This window comes from Tiliqua scincoides, chromosome 7, assembly GCF_035046505.1.
Source record: "Tiliqua scincoides isolate rTilSci1 chromosome 7, rTilSci1.hap2, whole genome shotgun sequence".
Taxonomy (NCBI): domain Eukaryota; kingdom Metazoa; phylum Chordata; class Lepidosauria; order Squamata; family Scincidae; genus Tiliqua; species Tiliqua scincoides.
Window position 1 is genome coordinate 43,055,818 of NC_089827.1, and position 19,271 is coordinate 43,075,088.

Here is a 19,271-nt window from a genome sequence, read left to right on the forward strand (position 1 = left end):
CAAGGTAAGGGAATATGTGTTCCTTTACCTCGGGGCTGCATTGCAGCTGCATCAGTGCTGGACAGTGGGTTAGGATTGGGCTGTAAGGCTGCATTTCTATCCACACTTACTTGGAAGTAAGCCCCATTGACTAGAATGGGAGTGGCTTCTGAGTAGATATGCATAGGATTGGGCTCTAAACACAAATGAACGTTTTTTTCCCTCTGAACTCTTAACCCACATACTTTCAAGTCCTAATAATAATGTGGCTTGCTTCTGAATTACTCAAATGCACTCTTGTGGCTCCTTGCAGAAGTAGGATAATATTATCCTGATAACATATGACCGCTTTTAGGCCTTATCACATCTAATCCATAATGCACTGAAAATCTGCCGGTGCATTAGTCCCTCCATGCTGGGCTGATGATTAATACACTTGGAAAGATTACTCCTGAAAATTTTAGGTTTACTCCCCAGCTCCACCTGCTGGTCAGTCAATGTTTGTTTAAGTTTTTCTAAGCACGAAAGATAAGGGAGACAGAAAGACAAGGGGCAGGTAGAAGCAACAGAGAGAAGAATAAAACTAGACAGAGGTAGCAGGGAGGAATTATGCGATAACCAAATTTAAAAGGGGCATGCGGCAGGCTTTGCTAAAAATTGACCATACAAAGGTTGAAACCTACGGACTTGACCATGTTTCTATTGTGTTGTCTATTCCTTCCACTGCTCCCACATTCAGAGTGTGTCTTGGGTCTATATTTGTTGAGTTATTCTGGGAAATAGTCACGTCACATGTCCTTATAGTCTGTCTATCCCTTGGTCTGTCTATCCCAATGTTTATACACTGACTGACAGCAACACCCTAACAACACCCCAGGAAGACCCCAGCGATGGTCTTTCCCACCTCTGCCACCTGAGACTTTTAAACTGATGATGTTGGGCATCAAACCTAGGAATCGGGAGCTTGTCCTGGCCCTAGAGGTAGGAGGGCATTCTGTCTAGCCCCCTTTAAAAATGATTCTAGCGCATGTTGCAGAGGTGCATGCCTTCAGATAAGGCTTTTTTGCATTGTCTGTTTCCTGTTCTGGGAGCTCTCTCTTTTGGTAAATCAAATAAATGATATATAATCACACACCATGTAAATCCAGAAAAGAAAACCTCCCAAAGACTTCAGTTTTTGAAGCAAAGAGGTGGGAGGGAGGAAGAAAAAGGTGAGAAGTCAACACTCATCTGTACATACTGGTGATGTGCTTAGTTTTGGAGTTTTAGGACAGCTGTCTAGGAGTTGGGTGGGGAAGTCACAGAAGTGGACATACTTTCATTGACTGTAAAGAGAGAACAAAGATGTGTTAGCAACAGTTGATCAAAATGAAATTAATAACCAAATCCCTATCACCCATTACGCACTGTTGTAAATAGATTGGGTGCAACACAACATAGAAATCTAGCAAATGTGTCCATAATGTACTGGAAAAGGAAGTGACCACTTAGTTTCTTTTGTGATTTTAAAGCAAATAGGAGATGGACAAAAATCCTGACTGCAAACTGTCTTGATGCTTGCAAACCACTGACTACTCAGTGGGGAGCCTGTTCCTGTGCCTCATCTAAAAGTCATCTGAATCATGAATGTGTTGAATATACAGTACTAGGAGATGATGAGACTGCACATCTGAAGGGTGAGGACAGCTGAGCCACCATCCAGCCATTTCTTCAAGACTGCTTTGAGCTAGCCCAGCTGTGGTAACAGAAACACACTCAAAGCACAGGCACTAACTATGTTTTCATCTCATCAAGCAAATCAGAGATACTTCTCCAGACAAGGGAGAATCTTACAAGAATCTTCCTCCCTTACATTCTGAGGCCTCTGTCATGGCCAGCAAGCAGTTTACTGTCTCCCAACCAAGCACAGTCTGAACTTGTTCCGTGTTGATTATTTGATTTATATTCCACTGTTCTGCCACTATGGAGCCCAGGGCGGCACAGTTTGGGTCATCAAATGCCCTCCAGTCTGGTACTGGCCACACCCAAACCTGCTTAGTTGCTGCAAAGGCACTATAGTCTGCACCTTCAGATCATGTCCTGGTGCTTTAATTGAAGGCTATGTCTGCATGGGAGGTACCTCCTAATGAATGTCTAATTAGTTTTCAGTGTGTGATGGTGTCTGCTTGGAGTTGTCAAATCAGCTGCATAAGGAAATGGACTGTCCCTCCCTTACTGCCATCTCCTCACTCACACCATTTCTCTGCTGAGGCACAAAGAGGCAGCAACCTAGAGAAACAGCTTGAAAGCGTTAAGCATTCTATAGCCACAAGTCCTGTTCAGATCATCATTCATTTTAGATTGGGTCAAGAGTTTATACAATGCTGGGTATACCCTGAATTTCCAGTTGGATCAGAAATATCCGCTCTTCTACTTGATGACAGTTCTGTTCCAGGGCAAGTCCCAGCTTCTCACTGGAGAAGATCTCATCCTCATATTTTTTGCTCCGCAAGGAGGTAAAAATAATAACATTAGACCAACCAGTTTAATGACAAAAGAAAAACTTAGAAATGTTTGAAATTTATGAGGCTTTTCAGGAGCACAAAAGAAAGACAAAGCAAGTGCATGCATGCCTTTAGCTATTATTGTTTGGGAATGGTGTGAGAGGGCTACAATACTGATTCTGTATATAATCGGCATTGTAGCCTTCTCACACCATTGTCAAACAACAAGAACGTTCTGTGCAAAATGTGACATTTTGCTAAATTGTCAGCAACAAATGTAATAATTTAGAGATCCTCCAGAATGGCAAATTTTTATGTAACCTGCTACCCACCTGTGTTGTGTATTCTCAATCCTTTCTCTGGGTGTCCCTGCCCATAGTGTTTAGCTGGGTGGCTTCGCAGGGACTTCTTAGTGGTGATGCTCCAGTGGTGGGACTCCATCTTCAGAAACATTTATCCAGCACCTTCTTTGCCATCATGCCACAACAAGATAATCTAGTGCAACAAGGAGAAATATTGGTTTAGGTACATGTTTTAAGATTAGACAGCTCCTGAGTTTGCTCTCCTTCTAAATGGATTTTAACAGAACTCATTCATGCCAATGAATGCAATGAATGATCTATGCCAACAGAGCTTTAAAAACGCTCCTGAAGATACAAAAATGTGTTCAAATTCTCATGCCTCAAGGAAGTGCTTTGTTTCATTTTAACATTTTAAAAAATGGGAAGGGAGGATTGCAAGATTCCATGACAGGGCATCTTGACATTCACTACTTGGCAATAGCAAAATTATCTTAAGGTTAGAAAAAAGACCACACCCCAAATTACCGCTTCCTTGCCCGCATGCCACAAGTGCACAATTGCTCAGTCTCTCCCCCCCCAAACCCTAGCTCTTAGATTGAAACATCACAAAGTGATGTCCAGATGGACTCAAGTGGTAGAACAGAAGAGAGATAACTGAATTTTTGATATAGACATACATTTTAGGATGAACTCGCTAGGCTGTGGATAATCGATTCATCTTTACATTTTAGTTTTGTAGGTATAGTGCAGCAGTTACTCCTTTTCTTCCCGAGTGTTCATCAGTTTTAAATAGCTTCCCCCATGCTTCTGCTAACCTAATTTTTCAAGGTGTTCCTAATTTAACCCCTTCTGCTCCTATCAACTGTGTCAGAGAGGAATAAATCGGTCTCTCAGAGCTTCTGTATCCTGGCTTTTGAAATAATGATTCTAGGTAATCCTCCATCCCAGTGCTCATGACAGTTTCCATATTAGAAAGGATTTCCCCTGGGAACTACAGTAAATTGAACTGCATTAGCAAGTTACAAGAGCTCCTGCCAAGCAGTTGTTAGTCACATGTTCACTTGAAGTTGCTTTAGTAACAAGAAAAACACTCTTCTCCAATCCTCGTGCAAGGAAAAAAAGACATTTCTCATACTCTTGCTGAGCACAGTCAATATCAACCTCATTTTATCTCAGGATTATAAATACAGTATATGTAACTAAATAAGGCTGATAAATAGATTTGCAAGGAGACATCTTAAGAGCAATAATTTATGTGGCCCTTATGCTGTGTTCAGATAGTCTCATTATGTGCTTATCTTATTAAAAGGGCATTAGAGAGATTCATGGAAGTGAGATCTAGCCATGGTTATTAGCTATTAGCCATGATCTAAATGGAACTTCTGAAGACCAAGTGCTGCAATTTGATATACTTTGTATATCAACTGTGTATATCAACAGCTTTATGTGCTGCCTGTGGGCTTTCTGGAAGCATCTGATTGGCTGCAACTGATAGGTAGGAAGTTGGGCTAGAGATGGATCTTTGCTCTGGTCCTGCAAGGTCTTCTAACACTAGTGGGGCATTAGAGCTAGGAAGCTCCCAGTGAACACTCAACTCAAGTCACAAACTCCATAAGTGGCTTCACTGTTGTGTCAGCCTGTTATTCCCAGTCAGCAAGATGGGGAGGATGATAACAATTACCTATCCTATCTTATTGGTAAGTAAGGCAGGCTTGCACCACTTGTGACCACGAAGCTGAACACACCCCACCAGCCATGTATGGGACAGTGGCCTGCTGAAGACTTAACTCTCTGTTTATGCTGCCTGTTTGAGATTGCACAAACAGTAGTGTTACAATGCATCTGGCAAAACTCCCATACCTGTCTGATGTGAACTGGGTTTGACCTGTGGGGTAATAGGTTGGACAAACTTGTTGCAAGGATTACTGGGATAATGTATGTGAAGTATTTTGAACAGTCAAAAGGCCTCTATAGAGGCTCAATGTTGTTGAGCCCTTCCTGGTTCTCTGGCCAGTAAGGGCCCAATCCTATCCAATTTTCCAGTGCTGGTGCTGCTGTGCCAATGGGGCATATGCACTGCTTTCTGTGTTGGGGAGGCAGTCCCAGAGGCCTCCTCAAGGTATGGGAACATTTGTTCCCTTACCTTGGGGCTGCATTGGTGCTGGAAAGTTCAATAGGATTGGGCCCTAAGACATTCCAAGCAGCACTATGCAGATATGGTTTCTTTTGGATGCAACATGCAGTAATTGAGAAAGAAAACAAGTATTGCATGACAGTGGCAGTCAGTCTATATTGTATATGTCAGATCCCCCCCTCCCAAGAATCCTGATATATGATTGGATCGTTTGGTGAAGGTGTTATACATCCTCTGTTAGAAATCCCTTCTCCTTCCAGAATTGTAATTACTGGGAAATCATTGGAATTATGGTTAGCATTCAGCCAGTTTAATACTACAGCTCTGTGCACATTTGCCTGAGAGTGAGCCCCATTGAACATGACAGGACTTGTTTCTGAGTCCTGATCCTAACCTTACAGGATTGGGCTGTTAGTCTTGAGCATGTCAGCCCAATCCTACCTAAACCCTAGTGCGACAATGCTGCGGCGCTGGTGTGGCCTTCACTGCATCCCATGGAGGAGATCTGGCTGCTCGAGGCAGCTGCTCCTCCAGGTAAGGGGATATGTATCCTCTTGCTCCAGGGTAAGCCCCAGCAGCCACTATGGGTCAACTCAGACCTGCACCGACAATGTACCTGGCCCAAGTTGGTGTCAACCTGGGCAGGTGGATCAGGCCTGAGATGGAGGTTTGGATTCGGCGGGTGCTGCTGAACTCGCACCCTCCTGGGCCCAATCTGCCTACCCCCATCCCATCTCCTCCCCATTCCGTTCCACCCCCTGCATGCTTACCTGCTCTGATAGGCTTCCCAGTGACTGCCAGACAGCACGTGCTGGAAATCCCCAGCCTTCCCGCTGTCATGCCAGCAGATTACACTGCTGCAAAGTGTGTTACAACTGCTTTGTGGCAAACTACGCCTACAGAATGTATGTTCCACTGGCACTGGTTTTTAGATAGGATTGGGTGTGAGATAGACAAGGGAGCCAAAGGGAAAAAAGGTTGCCATGGGGAATGCATTGGTGAAAAGTTTTTTTAAAAATGGATGGTGGAGAGTTGAAGAAGTCTGGGCAGAATGTGCACTTGATCTGCCGGGCAAGGTTTCTGAAGGCTCTCTGTGTATCCAAGCCAGACAGCTGAGAAGTGGAATCCTGTTTCAATGTCAGCCAAAGGGCAAGGGAGAGAAGGGAAAGAGTGTCTGTGCATTCACAGAAAGCCTTCCCCCCTCTGAGACGCTGGCCAGCCTGCTCCTCTCGCTTCAGAACAGTTGGTGTTGCCTTCTGTGAGCAACAGCAGGGAGACAGGTTGGTCTCGAATATCTTTACCAAAAGGCATGCATCCTCATTCTTGACCCCTGCTGAGGTTTCCGTTTAATCTGCCATTTCACAGTAAGAATGACTGTGTGTAGACTGGCGTAACTGCTCTGATGGAGCTGAGCCCATTTACACCTGCTGAGAAGATCCAACTGTCCCATGAGTCACATTTCACTGGGTGGGTCAAGGAATGGTTCTTATCCTAGAAGGATTGAAGTCTGTGCCAGAACGTCCATGTCTAGGTGGGCTAAACTGGCAATGCAAGTAGGGATTGTGGGGCTGAGAAAATATGGGAAACCTACCCCAAGCAGTAACGTGAAGCCTTTGGCAGTACAATGGAGATTTCATCAAATGGCTGTCATGGAAACTCGCAAGATCCCTTGAGGAGTTAGGTGTCAACAGTGGCCCCTTAGTGTCAACAGTGGCCCCTTGCTGCGGTGGACCTAGGAAACATAGAGTTAAAGCCTAGACTTTAACAGTAAGTGTGCTGCACAGCTGCAGCCCCTAGAGGCAAAAAAACTCCTCAAGAATAAAATCAGCATCTGGAGAAGGGTGTGGGTATAGAAAGAAGGAGCTTGGAGAGACTGAGGTGCTAAATATAAGAGGGCAGATGATGGACTAGCTGACTGGCAGACTGATTAATGGACTGAGGAACTAAATGGACGGGCTGATGGACTACAATACCTGCTGCCTGACCAATGGACTAACCGACTGGTGGATGGATAGATGGAGGAATGGACCACTGAGGATTGTTGGAACGGGGACTGCTGAAGACTGATGTGTGGCTGCTATGCCCAAGACCTGCAGAGAACCAAGGTCTTGCTGCAGTGGCTGGAAAAGCTGCTGGCAGGAGAGGGGAGAACCTCTGCAGGTTGAACAGGCGAGCTACCCTGGTGGTGGGGTCCAACATGCTGCAGTGCAAAACTGGGGCCATTGGGGAAAGAAGGGGCAACTAATTAGCTTAGAGTGGGCATAAGTACTCTATACAAAGCTGGGAATGGGAATTTGGCAAAACCATGGCCCATTTCTTAAGTATGTCTAGAAGGTATAGCCAAGGATGTTTACTTTGTGTTCGTCCACAGCCTTACCATGGAAATTCGAAATTCATATCTGATGAATACAAGAATCTCCTATCCTCTAGTTGTACTAATTTCCTCACTTATGTGTATGATAGTTGGCAAGCACTGCAATACTCCAGCTGGCAGTGGCTTCTTGGAATTGATTGATATTTCCCAAATCTCCTTCCAGACATTTTAATGGGGAATGCCAGGAATTGGACTTGAGATCTCCTGTCCACAGAGCTGCTGTGGTGCTTCTTTTTGCTGCCACCTGGAGAGGAATTAAGCATATACTTAACACTCCTGCTAAACACGTGGTTAATTTTGGCTAAATAGCACCTGTTGATTTGTAAGAATGTACTTTAGTGCCCGAGAATATAGACTATCCAGAACTGCATATACATGCATTAACAATGAATCTGAACTGTTAACACTGAGGAGGCCTTACGATTTGTTCCTCCAAGGTTGCTCACAACAGCATCCAGGATATTCATCTTTGAGTGCTTTTCCTCTCACCAACCCATCTCAGGCCATGCTGTAACCCAACCTGCTGAATGCTGGGCTTTGCAGACTGTTGGTAAGCTGTCTTTAATGGACATAGCTGACCTAGCTTAGGTTCAGGTCACCTAGAAGGCAAAGCATGATGGCCCCCTGAAGTTTGCATCTTGGCAAGATACCACCATGCTCTTCGGCAGGGAACTGAAGAATTCGGAAGTCCATTGTCTTTTTTGGAAGTGTTGCAATTTCTGCTGCAACACACTTGGCTGCCCTTCTAGATGTGATTATAATCTAGAATAGGATCCCAGATACACAGAACATCTCTGACTTAGCTTGTCTCTTTGCTTCCTTCATTTGATTACTAAACGTTTCCATCTAGCAAACCACATGGTAGTACTAGGCTGTAATGGGCCTTTCCAGTTGTCTGCTCCACTGGCTCTTGCTGCTGCTACCGAATGCCACGCCAGACCTTTTTGCAAGATATCTTGCTGATATGCTGGAAAATACTCAAGGTTGAAAGCATTTGTGTATTTGTGTCTTAGGCACAAATCTTTTTATCAGTTTCAAAAATTGATCGTTTCTGAAATGAAATGACTTAATCGTTAAAATGATTAGATCCCATTATCAATTTCAGAAAATTCTCACCATTTTCCAAAAATTCTTGCCATTCCCTTATGAGAAGCCAGGGCTATCAGTTGTCTAGCCTCTTGATGCACATACCCTACCAGCATTCATTCATTTCATATATTTTACCTTTATTGGCATAAACAATTTCCAATAAATGACAGCGATATCAACATAAACCAACCAGCATTTTGCATGAGTGATTCCTGGTCCCATCCAGCAGGGGGCTCCTGTACGAGACCCCTGAAGTCTAGCCACAATGTAATGGCCCCTATGTGGAGACAACTGGAAATGCATCTACCTGGTGCTGAGGATAATATGGATAGGCTATCCATGGGGGGGGGGAGACAAGGGGGCAGGACCAGGACCATGGAAGGGGCGTGGAAGAGTGCCACCCACTGTACTGTGACCCCCCAGCTATACTACTGTCCTGCTGATGGTTACTTATACAACCCCATCAATATGCAACCTGTTGGAACTTGGTCTTTTTCTCTTTAAACAGCAGGGAATCCAGGCAAAATGCTAAACTACTTCTGAACCTCCCTTGAGTTCCAGCAAAGTTCTGGCAAGCTTTTAGCTTGCCTTCTCTTTGATTTATGCTTCTGGTTTTAGTTGGCTATGTTCTTTTGCTGGTGATATATCTCTTATTTTGACATTGCTTCATGATGGGTTGCTCGGTCCTCTTTGTTTTTATGATTTCTTCTTTTATGCTGCCCTACTGCTGTTTTGTTCAATTTTGTATTGATTGGTTTTAAATATTGTAGGCTTTAAATATTGTTAGTCATGGAAAGGCAGAATATTAATGTACAAAATAAATAACAAATGAAGTGGTTTGCCCTGCAGTGTGTGTACCTTTTAAACAGAAAATGGCATCTGTTTCTGAGTTGTGCCCTATACTCCTCTGTGTTGTAGCTCTTCCAAGTGCTCTCCTCTGTCTTTGGTACAGAGCTTGATGTGTTCCTCCAGTGAGCATACTCAGTGTGCACACACTGCTCATCTCTTCTGTACATGCATCCTTTTGTGCATACATACACTTTTTAAGGAGGAGCCACAGCGCCTTTTATTTTATTTTAAAAATATGGATTGCATCCAAAAGTTCTGTTCTCTTCCTCTATCAAAGAGGAATTTTTGATCCACTCTATGTATATAAATTCTTCAGTGCTGTTTGGTGGTGGATACAACTGGTGGAACAATAAAATCAGTACTTGATGTCTTTTGTACAGACTTCATTTCACTGGTGGGGCATGTGTTTAACAATATGGATAACTCTTCTCCTGTTAGGCTACTGTAGTGGGAAACAGGGAAAAATGTTCACAGTCAAGGGCCTTTTTCATTCTTGCCTTCTAAGGCAAGTTCCAGTGGAGATCTCCATGTTGAACAAATGCTGTAACCTTCTCTTCAGACATCCCGTGTCTGGCTGTACAGTCTTAAAGTGCCTGGACTTTACACACACCCTGTGTACATGATGCTGCCTCTTTTGTTTCCTGTGTGTGAATTTCCTGGGTGTCTCTCTGTGTTTTATTTGGCATTCCACAACAGCTCGCTTGGAATTAATGGCCTTTTAATAAAGTGCCTCCATAGCCAGGCTCTGCCAGCAGGCACTTTGAAAGAGGATTATTTATCATTCACATCATCTCTCTTTTGCTGTCTCAGGCTCCCTTGTTGTCCCTTTGCTCTTTCCCTTGCTACCCAAGTCCCCAGAGTGGGTTATATAGCAATGGTATTCCTTGGGGTAGCCTAGGGGACGTGAGCAGCTCATGATAATAGCCTTTTGTCCATGGCAACAACTTCCAGAGGAGCTGTGTTAGTCTATACTGGCAAAAAAACAGACATCTTAAAGACTAGCCGATGGATTATGGTATTGGGTCCACTTCTTCAGATAAATGAAGTCTGTCTTTCAGGTGCATGTCTGTGTATAATAATATAGATTCCCCTCCCGCCCCCCACACACACATACATGGGGAAAGAGAAAAAGTGGTAGACAGTGGGGCGAGATAGCTATGAAAAGCAAGAACAACCAGTGACATTAGCACGCAGAGCTTAGATGAGCCCAGCTGCTGTTCACAATGGCAGAAACAGGTACATGAAAAATAATGTTCTGTGTACCTGATGATGAGGTGGGCTGCTCTCCACAAAAGCCCCTGCCAGGATATCTGTGTTCACCTTATGGGTGCTTCGAGACTGTTGTTGCTCTTGTAGTCATGCTGTCCTCCTTCCTGCTTTGCCTCCTTAACACTTGCAATGAGTTGATCTGTAAAAATGGTCCTAGGGCAGATCGTTAGCATCAGCCCCAAAGTGTTTGTTCCTTCCTGCAAATAAGGCTGGTTCCTTGCTTCTTGTTCATCTGGGGAGGAAGGGCGTGAGAAGTAATTAAGGGAGTCAGAGGTAATTAATCACATGGCCCTTTCATGATGCCAAGAGTGGGGTTGGCATCCCATTCACTCATCATTTATATCGATTTTTTTTCCATAATTTGGGATGTCAGTTCAAAGTAGAATGCCTATTATTGTCATAGCTGCTTTATTATCTTTCTCGCTTTTGCATTTGAAGGCTCTCCCAGCAATTCACAACAAATTAAATAGGTATTGGTCCCTCTCCTTCGTGAAAATGGCACAGTGGGCCCCAAACACATTCCGGCCAATCCTGCCTCTTACTACCTTCAGTTTTAAAATATTTGTTTGGGTTTTCATTTTGGTTGAGAGGTTTTTGAGGGAGCAATGGGCAACCACCCATGCCGAATTTAGAAAAAAACAACAAAAAACTAATAAGGTGAATTGTATTGGAGAAGCATGAAGCAACATTCTGTGTGTGTTTGTGTGTGTGATGCAATCTCTGAAACCAAAATTATATGTAAGATTATAAGGAGCTATAATAATCATTAGGCTCTATAGAAACCTTGTTTTTTTTTTAGCTACATGATAATTAAATAGTTGTGATTAGATCCCCATGATTATGACATGGTTGCTGGAAACTCCTGGAGGTCCTCTGGACTGTATTTAGAATGCTTGTTTCTTTCTAGCATTAGCAGATTTCATTCTGGCTCCATCACAGTAATGTTTACTACATCCCAGTTGGGAGTCTGGCCTGTTGTTAGCCAACACCACTAGGCTAGCAGTTGCTCAGAGTGCCCTCATGTGGCCTAACTGAGAACAGGGCATAATAACTTTCGATCAACTTAAAACCACGATGCAGCAAGTTGGCTTTTGAGTTTCATGGGTTTCATGGGGTGTGCAGTTGATTCCTATCTTGCACTGGAACAGGTAGGCCAGGAGGCTTGCGCTGTATCCAGTGCAAGATTTGGGTCAGAATCAGCTCAGCCAACTACCCCTGGGTAAGCCACCATAGGAGGTGGCACAAATCTGAGGAGAACAGAGCGGCTTGGAGCTGCTCCACGCTGCTCGGGGAACAGGGCTGGAATCTAGCACAACTGCCGGGTCCCAGCCTTGCCTCTCACTCCCCACCCACCCATCTCCTGGAACGCCCTCCCTCCCCCTCGCCCTGGAATGCCACCCATCCACCTCCTCCCCACCCTCCCCAGACCCCTGCATCAGCCAAGCTCATCCAATGCAGCATTCCTGGTGCAAAGCCATGGAGGCTGGATGTGTGCTCTAGTGAGCCTCCGTGTGCTGGCACAGTTTGCTCCCAAGGATTCCAGTGATTTCTCCTCCCAAGGCATCTTGATAGTCCAGATAGTGCTCTGCTCCTGGACTTTCTCTTACTGGTCGAGGAAGGGGGTGTGAGAACATAACTGTGCTTATTAGAGCACTACCAACATTTATGACTAGGTGAAACCACAGTGGATTCTTTGTTTCAAATTCACCTGTCAGTTCTTCTGAATCTCTGACCTATGGATGAAATATGTTTAGGTGTGTTTTGAAGTCTGGGTTTGTTTTTCTTGCTACCAAGAGGAATCTTAGAAATGTAACCATCTGAGGGGAATTCCATAGGAACCTGCCCAGACACTGAGATCAACATCAGGGGTCCTCTGCCATCAGTGGAATGAATGATTGAATGAACTGATTGATTGATTAACAAATAGAGTGCCTCTATATTCTATTTGTTCGTTCTTAAGAGTTCTTCTACCCTCCATTTTCACCTCCAAATAGTGGAAAACTGAAAGACTACCAAGCTTCCTGGAGCAGGAGGTTCCACATTCTGGAAGACACTACAAAAAAAGTTCTTTTTGTTGTGGCTTGTTTCTGACCCTCTTCATCATCTCCATCTCCTTTCTGTTCTAGGCATCGAATACTGGCTCCAGGAGGGAAAATGCTATCAACCTCAATCATTATGCCACAAAGAAGAGTGTGGCCGAGAGCATGCTGGATGTGGCTCTGTTCATGGCCAATGCCACACAGCTGAAGGCGGTGCTGGAACAGGGCCACTCCTTCCAATATTACGCCACCCTGACTGCTCTCATCAGCGTCTCCCTCTTCTTCCAGGTTGCCATTGGGATTCTCCTTATTGTTATGGGTAAGATTCATTCTGCCACCTTTCTTGCTTCTTTCCACAAACCCTCCTTTGATGTGGGGCAAAATGACTTGGAGCAATCTACCTGCTCTACCTTCCTTGTACCTTGTAAACAAATGCAGACCCAGAACTGGCTCACATGAGGCCTTTGATGAAGCTAAGGCAAAATGAGCCTGGTCAGTGCCTGGATGGGAGATCACCTGATCACTTTAAATGTCTTCTTGAGTTCCGTCAAAGAACTGTGAGCAACGAGTGAAGTAACTGGTGTTATATATTTATTGTTACTTTTTTTTAAGGCAAATACAGCGCTCATACTTTAGGAGTACATTGTTATTCATTATTAATTATAATTATTCTTCATGTATATTCCACCCATCTTCACAACAACCTTGCGAGGTAGGTTAGATTGAGAGGTGGTGTCTGGCTCACTTAGTAAACCTGGAGCTGAGTGGGGTGCTGAATGTGGGTCTCCCTAATCTGATACTAACTGCAGCCTACCCCAGGCTATCTTCCTTGCATGCAGGCATGAACCCGCTGATTTTCACGTGTAAAGCGTCCTTAAGGTCTTTCCAGTAACTTTTTTGCAAAGAGTGAGGCACTGCCATGCTCATTTCATGTCACAGCCCAGCTCCAGGCTGCCCTGGGTATCCTTTTTCACTACTGCCTTGCCTAGACCCCCAGGGTGGTCTGCCTGTCTCCTTTACCCAGCCCTGCACATTCCTGTGTTGCCTCTTTATTTCTATACAGAGGGGCTACAGTCTGGAGAGCTGCCCGCCCCTTCTGTGATCAGCGCAGCCTTGTCTTTCTCCGCCTGGGCCTTTGACACTGAGAGGAATGACGGGGTCGTGAACTTGGGCCTCATACAGCTGTGGTGGCTGCTGCATCAATAGAATCTCTTTTCTATATATAGGGCCTGATTGTGAAGCTTCTCCGGCATCCATTCCTCCTGTTGGCTCCAGGCCCCTTCTAGGAAGAAGAGCTGCTCTGACTTCTAGGAGAGAACAAAGCCCCTCAAAACATGGAGCAGTGCCTTGCATCTCAAAATCTTCTAGTCCAGTGGTTCTCAAACTTAGGGAGAGTAAGTCTCCCTAAGTAACAGCCTGATCCTATCCACACTTTCCTGGGAGTAAGCCCCATTGACTCTAATGGGATTTACTTCTGAGTAGACATGCATAGGATTGGGCTGCCAGTCTCTGTGGGGGAAGGACTAGGGCAGTGACGCGATCCCCAGGATCGTGTCGCTAATGGGGGTGAAAGGGGGCTCTATTTACTTACTGAGGGTTTCTGGCAGCTGCAAGAGTTGCGGGGAGCCCTGAGCAGCCCTCCAAAGGGCTCCCTGATGCTTAGAATGTTGACTTAGAATGTTGAGAAAAACCAGTTGCTAAGCACCTCCTGGTTGCTTGGTGACCGGTTCCCCTCAACATTCTAACATTCTAAGCATCGGGGACCCCACGGAGGGCTGCTTGGGGCTCCCTGCAACTCCTGCAGCTGCCAGCGGTCGGGAAGTAAAAAAAAAAGGCGCTCTTTCACCCCCTTTTGCAACATGATCCTGGGGATTGTGTTGCTACAGCCCCCCTTCCCCTGCCCCTTAAAGGGACGGGGGATGCTTTACACAAGCTGGTGGGTCATGACCCACCAGTTTGAGAACCACTGTTCTATTCTGTTTTCAATTGGCCAGAGACCATTTTTGTTGTCTGGGGTTGGCTTTAGGCTTTGCCCCTCCTGAATATGCAGCTGCCAATCAAGCATTTCACAATATCATAGGAATGAACCACCTTCATGTATGCTGAGCACATACATGCTGAACATGGCTGAAATCCTGGGGCCCTGATGAGTATATCTGAGTGATGCTTGTGCTTTCGAACACCTGTCTGCCACATTCCCATTTCACCTTTTCAGATGTGCACTTGAAAAAGCATACACTTGTCAACTGTGATGTGTGAAAAGGGCCCGTGGCTGCACTGCTGGGTCCAAGTCCTTGGGAATAAGCGTCACTGAATAGAGTATGGCTTACTTCTGAGTAAATAAACATAGCAGGGCCCATTCCTATTCAATTTTCCAGAGCTGTGTCAGCCATGCCATTGGGACATGTGCTGCATCCGGTGGTGGTGGTAGGTGCTATCATGGAGGTCTCTTCAAGGTAAGGGAACATCTGTTCCCTTTCTTAGGGGCTGCATTGGTGCTGGAAAGTTGGATAGGATTGGGCCCAATGTATGGTATGCTGTTCATGTGGGGGGGGGGAATAAAATAACATGATAGGATTTCTTAAATTAAGGCTGTGAAGAAATATAATATTTTCAGGACAATTGCCCTCTTAGGGCTTTGTTGTTCTTGTGTTAAATTCAGTTTCATAGTGACCAGGCTGAATGTGACTAAGGAGCATCCGAGCTGTAACAAAAATGCCTGTTTGTGAATTTAAAAGAAAGATGATGATGTTAGCTCCAGCTTGGGGGGGGGGGGTGGGGTGAATGTGAGTGTGTGTGTGAGAGAGAGAAAGAGAGGTTAGCATTTCTGACTAGGACCAGGACTTGAGATCCAGACTCAAATCCCTACTCAGCTATAAACTTCCTTTGGTGACCTTGGACCTGTTACTAAGCTTAGGGTGCAATCCTAACCAACTTTCCAGCAGTGGCATAGCTGAGCCAGTGGGGCATGTGCTGCATCCTGCCATTGGGGGGCCGGCATGGAGGCCTCCTCAAGGTAGGGCAATGTTTGTTCCCTTACCTTGAAGTTGCATTGCCCTTATGTCAGTACTAGAAAATTGCTTAGGATTGAGGCCTTATAGCTTAGCCTACCTCACAGGTTTGTTGTGCAGATTAAATGGGGGAGAGGAGAACCTGTATGGTGACCAACGGGAATGGGGTGAGCAGAGCTCAGAGTGGTAGTGTAACCAGCAGGAGTGCTCAGGTGTTGCCTTTGAAACTTTTTTTTGTACAGAAATTAGCTGAGAAGAAACATCAGGCTCAGCAGTTGGTCAAATGAGAAATTTGATTAAGAGCATATATGAATATCTAGGCGTCCTTCCAATGGGCTGTCTGAAGGACAATATGTAAAGCTACAATCCTATGTATATTTATCTGAGAGTAAGTTCTTTTGAACACAATGAAACCTATGTCTGAGTCAATATACATAGGGCACAAGTCTAACCAGGTCTACTCAGAAGTAGTAGAACTATTTTGTTCAATGGGGCTTCCTCTCAGGAAAGTGTGGTTAGGATTGCAGCCATAGGCTCGAACTCTAATATACTATTTATATTTGTTTGGGATATTTTTTGATCTCATTTTTCAATTCTTATAGGTTTGTTTTAAAACTATTGCAACCCACTCAAAGAGTTTTGGATGAAATAAGCTAGAACTCTGAATTAAATATTAGATATTTCAAAGTAGAAATAAGCAACAGGTCAAGAAAATACCCTAATGAAGAAATGTGTTTTTTTTTTTAATGTTATAGTCTTGGGGGTGTGGCTAAGGGGAGGAAGGGATGTCAGGATGATCTCCTGCATGTCAGAATTCACCAGTACAATATTGATGTTGAAGAGGCCAGGGAAGATAATAATGAATGAACTATGCAAGAGCTCATGATATGATTTGCTGAAATTTCTGCAGAATGGCATTTGGTAAGATGGGCAGAGATGATGTCTCACTGAGCAGCATCAAAAAGGCCTGTTGCAGATCAGAGCATTTGGGGTGCCCCTCTGGTTTGTGCTCTGTCTGAATATATGATGCTGCCTTAGTCTGAGTCAGACCATTGGTCGGTCTGACTCTGTATTACCTTGTTGCTGTCCAGGCTGGGGTCCTTCCCCACCCTATCTGGGGATGCCAGGAATTGAACCTGGGACCTTCTGCATGCAAAGCAGGGCTCTACCATGGAGCTACAGCCCTATCCCCTTTCTCTTGTAGCTCGGCTGAACCTGAATGACGTGACAAAGCAGCAGCGCCTGGATTTGCTGAACAACATTGCCACAGTCCTGGTCTTCATCACGGTCATTGTCAACATCTTCATTACAGCTTTTGGTGTGCAGAAGACTGGCCTTTACCCAAGCATTTATGGTCGAAGACTTTACTAAGTATGGAAAGTGAGGGCACTGGGTAAGAAGAGAGGGGCAATTCTTGTGTGAGTCACGAGGTATGCAGATACATAAAGGCAGAAGAACCTGAGGGGAAGGCCTGTGGATTGGGTAGAGGCAGTGGCAGCTCCAACCTGGTTGGTAATATGCCCCAAGTCCTGAGTTTTATAGAGCAGGAACCAGTGATAGTGTTGCTTAATAGGGCTCCTGTTTCTTGCGTATACAGGTTGTGCCTTGTTATCCACTGATTTGACTCACCACTGACACTGGGATCCACCTTTAAATGCCTTTAACAAGGAAAAAAAGTGCCAAAATCCCATTTCCTGCCTTTGTGCTGTTAAACTGCACTGATTGCAAGGTTCTCTGGGTTAAGGATAGCTTTAAAGTCCCACTTCCGAGTTTCTCACTCCTCCATTGTTGCCCCAGAGTGCATCAGTATAGACCCAATACTGCTTTCAGCAACTAGATGGGGTAAATAATGGAATCTAATGGAATAATTTCATTTCACTAGATTCCATTATTCAGTCAACTAGTGGCTGAATGTGGTATAGCCGTGGTTCTCACACATTTAGTACCGGGACCACTGACACATTTAGTACATAGTTCCACTGACTATCATTGTTAAAAGAATATACATAGTAGCTTGTTAAAAGTACAGGTCTGTAACATTTCCCCAAATGCAGTCACATACCATGGTAACATCAAGTCTAATATATTAAAAATAAAATATTGAAATGAATGGGGACACACCTGAAATTGGCTCGCGACCAACCTAGTGGGTCCCGACCCACAGTTTGAGAAACACTGTGTAGTGTCTATACCAATGCATTCTGGGGCAACAATGGAGGAGCAAGAAACCTGGAAGTGGGTCTTTAAAGCTGTTTTTCCACTGATTTGGTATCCACTGATTTTTTTTTTAATCCACAGAGGGTTGCAGCATAGACCCCCAGTGGATAAAGATGCTTGACCTGTATACACATGAAACAGGAGCCTTATTAAGCAACTTATAGGCATTTAGGCTATATGGTTGTCGTCCCCTTCAACCTCCCAAGTACCTTTGGTTTATGTTAGCAAGTGCATGATAGAAATCTGCATTGTTTCAAATGACACAAAATACAGAATCTGACCCCACTTTAGTGAGGCTTACCCAAGTTGGCCACCCTCAAAGTGCCGTCCCATTCCATATGTTTATCTTATGAAGTGCCTGGCTGAAGCACATGCTAATCTGTGTACAAAGAGAGAGTGCTGATATTTGTGGCCAACTCACTGGTTCTGCATATCAGGAATTGCAATTACAAATCTTTTGTCTAGCTGATTGCATGTGTGTATACTCCTGTGGAAATACTTGTGTGCATGCATCAAGTGCTGAATATATTATGTATTTCTACTGAGTGTCTTTTTTGTGTTTCTTTCAGGCTGTGCACAAGGCAGCTGGCTAGATGTCTTCCCGCTTTGACCACAGACCTGACATTCCATGCGCGACAAGCAACTTCCTGGGCAAAGCCTGTTCCGACCATAGCCACATGGCATTTGTTCCAGCTGGGCTGTTTCTGAAAAGTGTGTGCAGCACTGATGGGGTTAAAGAGTTTTTCAAAGGCCTGCAAAAATGCATTTTCATAAGCTACCCCAGCAGGAGCTGCATCTCCTCATTCAATCCCCCTCCCCCATTCTATTGAACATGACTACACATTATACTAGTTAATAGGAATGCTTTGTATATGTATGCGTGTGCTGCGTGCCTCGGGCAGTATGGGGTGCTTAACTCTTTGTTTGCTGCTACTTTTCAGGTCAAAGGGCACCCATTCCTCTGCACAGATAGCAGCTTCTTATGGTCTTGCAACCTGGTTGGAAGAAAAACAGTTTTTAAAAAAGGCAACTACTAATGGAGGTATTTGTAAGAGTTTATAAATTGAGAGGAGGATTAAACACCCATCTTAAAAATGCTCTTCAACACATACCCACTTCCAATTAGCATCATAATGGAAACATTGAAATGCGTCACTTCCTTCAGAATGGCCTAGGAATTCAATGAATTTCTGATAGAGCATTTGGAAGAACTGCTTCATTTCAATGGCTGTTCTGTTGCTCATTTTGATATGAACCTTCCTGGCAGATACCTCTGTCCTCCTTGCCACAAGGCCATGGTCATAGGCTAAATACGATATTCAGTTCCTAATGGAAGAAAATGTGTGAACTGAGCCTTAGGGCAAATCACAGGGAATGAATAATTTGGTAGCCTGGTTTTTAGTGGTTCCCCTCCCCAATAGTGGGGGGCTGTAAATCAAGGCAAAGCTGCCCCAGGGGAGGGAGCTTTAGCATTTTGCCACTGCAGGTCTGATCCCAATTGTGCCTTCCATTTTAATTGGGGGTG

At 44.5% G+C, this 19,271-nt stretch overlaps 1 protein-coding gene across 1 annotated transcript; it reads left to right on the forward strand.

Moving 5' to 3' along the window:
* The first annotated feature begins 12,668 nt into the window (after nucleotides 1-12,668).
* Nucleotides 12,669-18,352, forward strand: NINJ2 (ninjurin 2). Its single transcript, XM_066634334.1, has 3 exons — nucleotides 12,669-12,837; nucleotides 16,734-16,922; nucleotides 18,316-18,352. Exons 1-2 carry the CDS (start codon nucleotides 12,684-12,686, stop codon nucleotides 16,898-16,900), a joined length of 321 nt encoding a protein of 106 aa, XP_066490431.1. The 5' UTR covers nucleotides 12,669-12,683; the 3' UTR covers nucleotides 16,901-16,922; nucleotides 18,316-18,352.
* Nucleotides 18,353-19,271: the final 919 nt, after the last annotated feature.

Coding starts and splice junctions, on each gene's coding strand:
- NINJ2 (XM_066634334.1), top strand. CDS start 12,684: ATGCTGGATGTGGCTCTGTTCATGGCCAATGCCACACAGCTGAAGGCG. Junction 12,838..16,733: donor GATTCTCCTTATTGTTATGG/GTAAGATTCATT, acceptor TTTCTCTTGTAG/CTCGGCTGAACCTGAATGAC.